Here is a 7,571-nt window from a genome sequence, read left to right on the forward strand (position 1 = left end):
GAGAGAGAGAGAGACAGTGATAGAGACAGCTGAGAAGAGCACGTGAGGAAGCGTGAAAAAAAATACGGGATAACTTAAAGGGAAAGAATAACATTTTTTTCGCGTTTTAAAACGCACGAGTATTCTTTCGGTAATTTCGGTTGTGCGCGGCGCCCGTTTTAATCTCGCGCGGCGCCGACACCTGCTACTGCAACAACCAACTGCGCGGGCGGTTTTGTCGCGGAACTTTCGTGGCGCCGCTGTGTACCGTCACTACGTCGTGCGGGGTGCGCGGGGTGACAGCTTAAAGTTCACGAGCGCAAGGTGGGACGCGGGCGGAGTGCGCGGGCGCGCGCGCGTGCGAACATAAAGGAAGACAGAGAGAGGGACAGAAAACGAAACACGAAACTCGCTCTCCGAGAAAGTTTACTCGCGACGTGCCGGTCGCTCCGGAAAGAACACCTCATTCCCTACGCGCCCGCTCCGCGTGCCGGACGAAGCCGTCAAGCGGAAGCGAAGAAAGGAGACAGAAGAGAAAATAAAGAGCGGAACGAGAGAAAGAGAGAGCGCACTCGTCACCGTGTGCGCTCGTTTATCGTCGTTGTCAACCTCCGCGCCTCTTTACCGCCTTTGTATTCCCTCGTGATCGTCGCTGTGCCTTCGGGTGGACGCTTATGGCTCGCCAGTAGGAGGGAAAAACAGACGGAAGAGCGAAGGACAGAGAGACAGGAGGAGACAGGAGGACAGAGGCGGACAGTCGGATAGAGACCGGCGAGGCAGATATTTCCCGCTCCGCGAAGGGGGGCAGAGAGGGCACCCCGGAGAACTGAATATGTCCGCCAAGCGAAAGGCCACTGCCATCATGCAGCACCACAAGGTGAGTACGCCGTATACGCGTTTTCCTCCACACATGCACAACATGTGTATTGCATATTACACGTTTGTATCGCCACGTGATATATCGGTACTTGTTCCCGATGTCGCGTTTCGTCATCGACAGCTACGGAACGAGGCAGAGTTTGAAAAATTTCATTTGAAAAAAATACTTTCTTCGAATTATTGGAAAAAAAAAATGGAAAACAAAGGTTTGGTACCCCAACGCGAAACGGATAATGAGGTATTCGACAAGTATTCAGATATTTAAGTCTCTTACAAAGGATCAAGAGGAAATACATTAGGAGGATATGCTTTAGCAGGCAGAAATTAAGGCTTTAACCTTGACGACACACTAATTTATTTTATGGACGCATTAACCCTCGTCCTCTCCCTACCTTGAAACCTCGTTGAACGTGACGATGAATTTTTTTCCAGCGAAAGCTCGAAAAGCACGTCAGAGCCGGACGCGTTCCGTTATGTAACTCGTTACTGCGCGTGCGGAACCTAATTTTTTTTCGGTGCGCGGAAAGATAAACTGCGAAAAAGTTTTAATTGAAAGAGTTGTGTAAATCCCGCGCGGGGCGGCGGCGGCGGCGGCGGCGGCGGTGGCGGCGGCGGCAACAGCGCCGACGACACGATGAGGTGCGGCGAAGTGCGCCGAGTTCGAAAAATTGTTCTCGTGCCATTCGTGCTTCCCGCATTACGCGCGCCAAATTACTCGCAATGCGCATCGCGACGGTTACTTCGCCTTGACTTTCATACCAGCTCGCTGGCCTAATTATATTTACAGAACCATACTCTAAATGAGTACAAGTGTACTGAAGGAAAATAAAAATAATTTTGTAAAACTTTACAAATTATTTTTTTTAACATTACAAAATCATTTAGAATGTTTTAATAACTTTAGTTAGTATTGTAATATTTTTACAAAATTATTTTATTGTCCTCAATTGTCAATGTAATTCTTAACGTTCAATACGATAATGTTACGGATATCGATTTGTGTTTGTTTTCGTTCTATAATTAATTTAATAACTACATCAATATATACGAAAATATATCAAGTTCGGAGACCTTTTCCGTATGAATCCATCAAAGAATCTGTTATTTATTAATTAAAATCAGGCGTGCCGGGGCTGTTACATGGCGTAACATTAATTAATAGAAACAAATAAGGATTGCGTAACGTGAAAATTATTAGAACGCTAATAATGAGGAAGGATTCTTCTAGTTTACAAATGTAAAATATGTGTTGATATTATTCGCTTCTGTTACTTCTAAAATGTGATTATGTACATGTCGATAAATGCCGTCACACGTTGACATACGCGTGGAAAGGTCAGCGAGCGTCTCTTTAAGTTCGCACTAGTGTATCGTAAGTAAAGTAAATAATTTCCACTTCTTCGGAATCGTCCATCGCAAGTATCGACGAACGATCATCCGTGAACCTCGATGACACACACGTCCGGCGCGAATCGCGCAATTTGCTCGTCAATGACGAACTTGGTCGGATCGTACTTATCTTGCGACTTTTTTTTTTCTCGTCGGTCGCAACAACCGCGCTAGATTAGACCAGCATATCTACGTGAAAGATAATCCCCGGATGGTATATTCGTGCGCAGAGGCGTACTCAATTCGGACACGTGCTTTTCCGTTTGCGTCGTTGTCTTTAATTAACAGCTGGATGCATCATTCGATCTTCACCTTACCAAGAAATCACGTAAACATAATTTACGTTCTTTTGAAGTAAAATACAGTACAATTTTACGAATATACACGTATGTATATATATATATATATAAAATTTTAAAAGTATTCGGTAGTTTTGGATCATAAAATATATCGTATTGTTTACAATACGATATATTTTAGTACGATAGAATTAGTGATAAGATCGAGAAAGGAGGATAACATTTCTTTTTCTTATACCAATTTTGTGCAATTTTATACTGTCCCTTATATACCAATAATTGCTTAAGTCTGATATACATGTAAGGGAGAGAAAACCGCAGTTAAATTAAATTTGAAAAAAAACCGGAGTAAAGCGGACAATAATACAAAAGTATTGAAGTGTTAAAAAATCCGGAGTACGCGTGTCATCATTCCTCGCCGTTAATCTTCGTTCGTATCGCGAGCGTGATTAAAAACTGGCGCGTTTATCGGCTGATAAAGGTAAAATCGGCGCAAAAAGGGACTAGAGCGTTCGTCACTGAAACGAATTACAACGGTAGTGCGCCTCTTAACAATTTTTCGAATATCCGTCTATGCGATTTTCAGAGTGATAATACATATAACAGTCGTCGAAACGCGGTTCCACGAGAAGCGAGTCCGATAAAAATGCGAATGCGTATCGAATATGTCTCGTTAATTTATCGATCGACGTGTTCGGCGCAGTGTAAATTGTTCCCGATGACATCGTCCGAATTATATTCCCTTTCACGTCGCTACTCATGCCTCTGTTTCCATTTTCATCGCGTATTTATGTTAAATGTGTACTGTCCAATTTTCACCTCATATTTACGCCAAATGACACTTTCATGTTCACGGATAAGTTTCGAAACACAATAGATGGAACAAGCTTTAAGATATTGGCCAATCATAGTCGAATGTGAGGAGAATAATTGGTTGAATTTCTTACAGCTTAAAGTTTACTACACTGTTGTATTTTTAAAGCTGTGAAAGAAAGCTATCCTTCTGTAAAGTCGAATCAACATTGATAATTTTTTAATCGATGAGCGAACTCATTAAAAGTGGAACATTGGATAAGATATTTTACTTTAATAATTTTACTTCCTGGAAGTCTTAATGTGTGATAGAATTCTCGTATACTATTAAATGCCAAACAGGTCCAACAGGTTGCATTCTTCAAGTTACATCAATAATAATATTTCATAGACCAAAGTTAGGAAAAAAAATGTGGAATGTATAGAAGATATTGAGAAAGAACCCTTATTGCCACGTTATTCCTATGTCAGAGAAAGGACAGTACGGGAACTGCGTGACGAATTGCGACCTTCGAAATTTCGAAAAATAACAGTTATCCTTCTCACTCTTTGCGGCGCGTTTGTTGTCTCGTTCAACCTCGACAGTAAATTATAGGAGATGGAAGAGGAGAAGGAGGAATCGAGGCACGTGCAGAAAAATAGTACACACTAACGGTATTATGTTGGGGAACGAAAGAGCAAAGTGTAAATACTAACTGTGCTACCATCGACGAGCTAGATCGATCGAATCAGGAATCGAACCGCGAAAGTCGAGCCAAAGTTGAGGCAGGTTCGGAACGCCTGCACGCTCGTCCTTCTTTGCTTATCTCTCTCTCTCTTCTCTCTCTCTCTCTCTCTCTCTCTCTCTCGTGTCTCTCTTTATCTATCCTTCTCTCCGTTCCATCCGTTTCGTCCTGTTCGCCTCTCCTCGTTTTTCCCCTTCTTCTTTCGTTAAGGCCATCTCGCTTTAGCGAGATCTCCGTCTAACTCACGGCTCCATTCTCTCTTTCTCCCCAACTTCTCTTGCGCCTTCTCTCCGTCACGTACCTACGTGGCTCTCACTCTTTCGTGGTCCAACAGGTTATATTTTTCCGTAGCGCAGCGGCATCTTTTCCTCCCGTTTCTCTACCTCGAACCGCTGTTCTATCTTTTTTCTCTCCTTCTTTCGGTTTCTATTTTCCTTAGGCCGCGGTATGCAGGCCGTTCTTCTTTCTGTCGTAGCACATGTTTCCGTTTCGTCGACAACGACAACGTCTTATCGCCACGTTCGCATAATGATCAAATTCCGTTCTCTCCGAGATTCTATTTGACAGATTTACTCTCTAATCATATCCCAATGTTTTTATTTAAATATGAAAAGATTTGATTTTTTGATAATAATAAGATTGGAAACAAGACCGTTTATGTTAAATACATTACTTTAAATACAAAGCGCCACATAGTCTAAATGTTAAAATGTTGAACTATTATATAATATATATTCATATAAATGAATTGATTTCAGAAATGATAATTGCGTGCCGCATATAGTTGTTGGACTTTCAATGCAATCAATCTGAAATATTAATAATCCCCCCAAATTTCCCAAATTAATCTTAAAAAACTGTAATAAACTTATTGTGAAAAATTTTTTGATAATATTTTAGATTGTGCAAATTATTTTTAAAATATCGAGATACTAAGGTATATTAGATACAAGAAAAGTATTAAAGTACGTATAATTGGAAATTATATAACGATATTAGCATAAGGGAAAATGATATCTACAACAAGTCCACGAATTTTTATACTTTTAAAAATATATACTTCAGTGTCGAATGTATGTTGATAAACAGCCATATTTTCCGAATAATTTTCGAGCAATATCGCAGCTATACTTTCGAAGTCAGCGAAGAAGCTTCTGTAAGCGCGGATAATTAACGCCACAATTAAAGCTTGCGTTGCTTATATTTATTTTTCATTTTATTAAATTGCGACAAATGATTTAAGCGTAGGACCGGCCGCACACATGCACGCGCAAGCAAACACGACTTACCGAGCAAAAGTAAATATTGTATCGCAAAAGTGCTAGTGGAACGGGGGCATTAATTCGTTAAAAGCATTCCGGCGACAAGTATTTTCGCTTTTTTCTTTTTTTAATCAGTATAAGTGCATCCTTCATCCCTTGCGCGCTAATCTAGCCCGACCATTTCCATGTCCGCGGCCGCGAAACTGTATGAAACACCGCACGAGCCACCGCAATAATCATGTTTATAATTCGCGTCGAATAGCGGCTATTCAATTAAACGCTTCTTGGAACGATGTATATTATCGGGCGAAATCAGAGATCGCGCCCAATCGTCATTATTCTCGTGTCGTTGTATCGACGCTGCGCTTGTCATGTACGTGACATTTGAATGTTGATCAATACGCTTTTTTTTTGTGGAACAGCCGAAAAATTGGCCGTCGAAATAACCGATAATATATTTACGCATCTCTAGAGACAGGCGATAAATAAACACTTTTTATTATTCTTCCATAAATAAAACAAAATCGGAAAAAATATTACGATTGTAATTATCAATTTTCCAATAATATTAACAATTTGTAACTTTACAAAATGAGTTCCCGTCTATTCTTTTTGATTAAATCCTGTTTCATAACTTATGCGAGAACAAACAAATGTGACGTATAATATTATATGATATAAGTATGTTAAGTAAGATGATCGCTCATTGAATTCGCTCATTCGTTAATGAGGTGTGCGATTTCTCTTGTTAAGGGTCTAAATTATGAGATGTAACGAAGTCAGCAAAGGTCCGAATGTAAGATGTTGTCCGAATGTATGATGAATGTTTTCGTGCATAACGGTAATCTCGTCGATCAAAAGAAACCCTCAAGCGATCGATATTTATGATCGGATATGCTGACTATTTTATTTGTATAACATATACATTTCTTTCTCTTTCGCCATCAATTATACTGTCTTAATGATTTCATTATTTGAAATGATTTATTTACAAAGTGTGTAGATTAAATTTATATCTGTATTATTAATTTTCGCTCTCAAAAAATTGCGTCGATATCAAGTATCTGTACTACTTTTAAGAATTTTTTTAAAGACATCTTAATGTTTTTAATGTGAGACAGGATACATCAAATTTGATGATGTTTCGGTGAAATTAATATTGCCATTGTACAACGTCATCGGCGATTAATGACACCACGGAATACAAATTGTGTTTTCATATAACGTACAATTATATTGCAATTAAACGTAGCGTTATAATAAATCGTCATCAAAATCAGCGAGGGTAATTACCAATTACGAAGGTCGGTCGGGATTTTGTGTTCTGCAGCTGGATGTATATCTGACATCCCTACTTTTTTTGCAATTAATTGAAATGTACACTGAGGCGATTAAGTAAAAGGCAATAGCGATGTGTTTTCCAGGGGTCTATATATCTCGCAGATTATTTTTTACATATATATAAATAATCGATTGTGCTATCATTTAAACATTAATCTTGATTAACAGAATTATTTCTCCTACATCATAATTAGAATAATAATTTAGAAACAGAAACATATCGGTAATAGGGATAATCGATCACATTGATTGACACAATAAAAATCGATTACCCATATTTAAATAAAAAAATTCGAAAAAATTCTTTTCTCTCAAGGTGTGTCAACTTGTTGCCATCTTATTGGCTTCTTTGTTATTCTTAGTATTAAGAGTGAATACTTTTTATTTCTGCTCTAAAATAATTACGCCCTTGAGGAAAGAAAACGGAAGATAGAAATTGGAATTATTGTCTCTTGCTTAATCGCAGCATCGTTATAGCGCATTCGCGGCGCAACACGAAAGGCAGAATGGCGCCACGCTTTTTGCATCGAGAGCATGTCCTCGTTATGGTTGTCCCAGCACGATCGTGTAGTCTCACTGCGGACTCGGGTAGAGTAGAGTCTCGGCGCGAGAAAGGGGAAGGAAGGGAGAGGAAGGTTCGAAGCGTCCAAAGGTACGAAGCGAACCCTCGTATTCCCGCCGAAGTGAAGGGCTAGTATGGATTTCCCATAAGATCAGGTATGCTGGTGCCTGGAACCGACAATAAGGGTGCGCCCGTGCGCCCGTTCGGTATACTGCTGGAAAGGAAATGGAGAGGAAAAAAAAGAAGAATGGAAGAAAGTAGTACGTAGAGAGAGAGAGAGAGAGAGAGAGAGAGAGAGAGAGAGAGAGAGAGAGAAGGAGGA

At 39.9% G+C, this 7,571-nt stretch overlaps 1 protein-coding gene across 1 annotated transcript in view; it reads left to right on the forward strand.

The window, feature by feature from the left end:
• Positions 1-811: 811 nt before the first annotated feature.
• LOC105619271 (nucleolar protein 4-like) overlaps positions 812-7,571 on the forward strand; it is an 87,823-nt gene continuing 81,063 nt past the window's right edge. The window contains exon 1 of the mRNA XM_012200796.1: positions 812-856. Within this exon, the coding sequence (XP_012056186.1) occupies positions 812-856 (45 nt within the window). The remainder of the gene's footprint in view (positions 857-7,571) is intronic.

Source organism: Atta cephalotes, assembly GCF_000143395.1.
Source record: "Atta cephalotes unplaced genomic scaffold scaffold00020, whole genome shotgun sequence".
Classification (NCBI taxonomy): domain Eukaryota; kingdom Metazoa; phylum Arthropoda; class Insecta; order Hymenoptera; family Formicidae; genus Atta; species Atta cephalotes.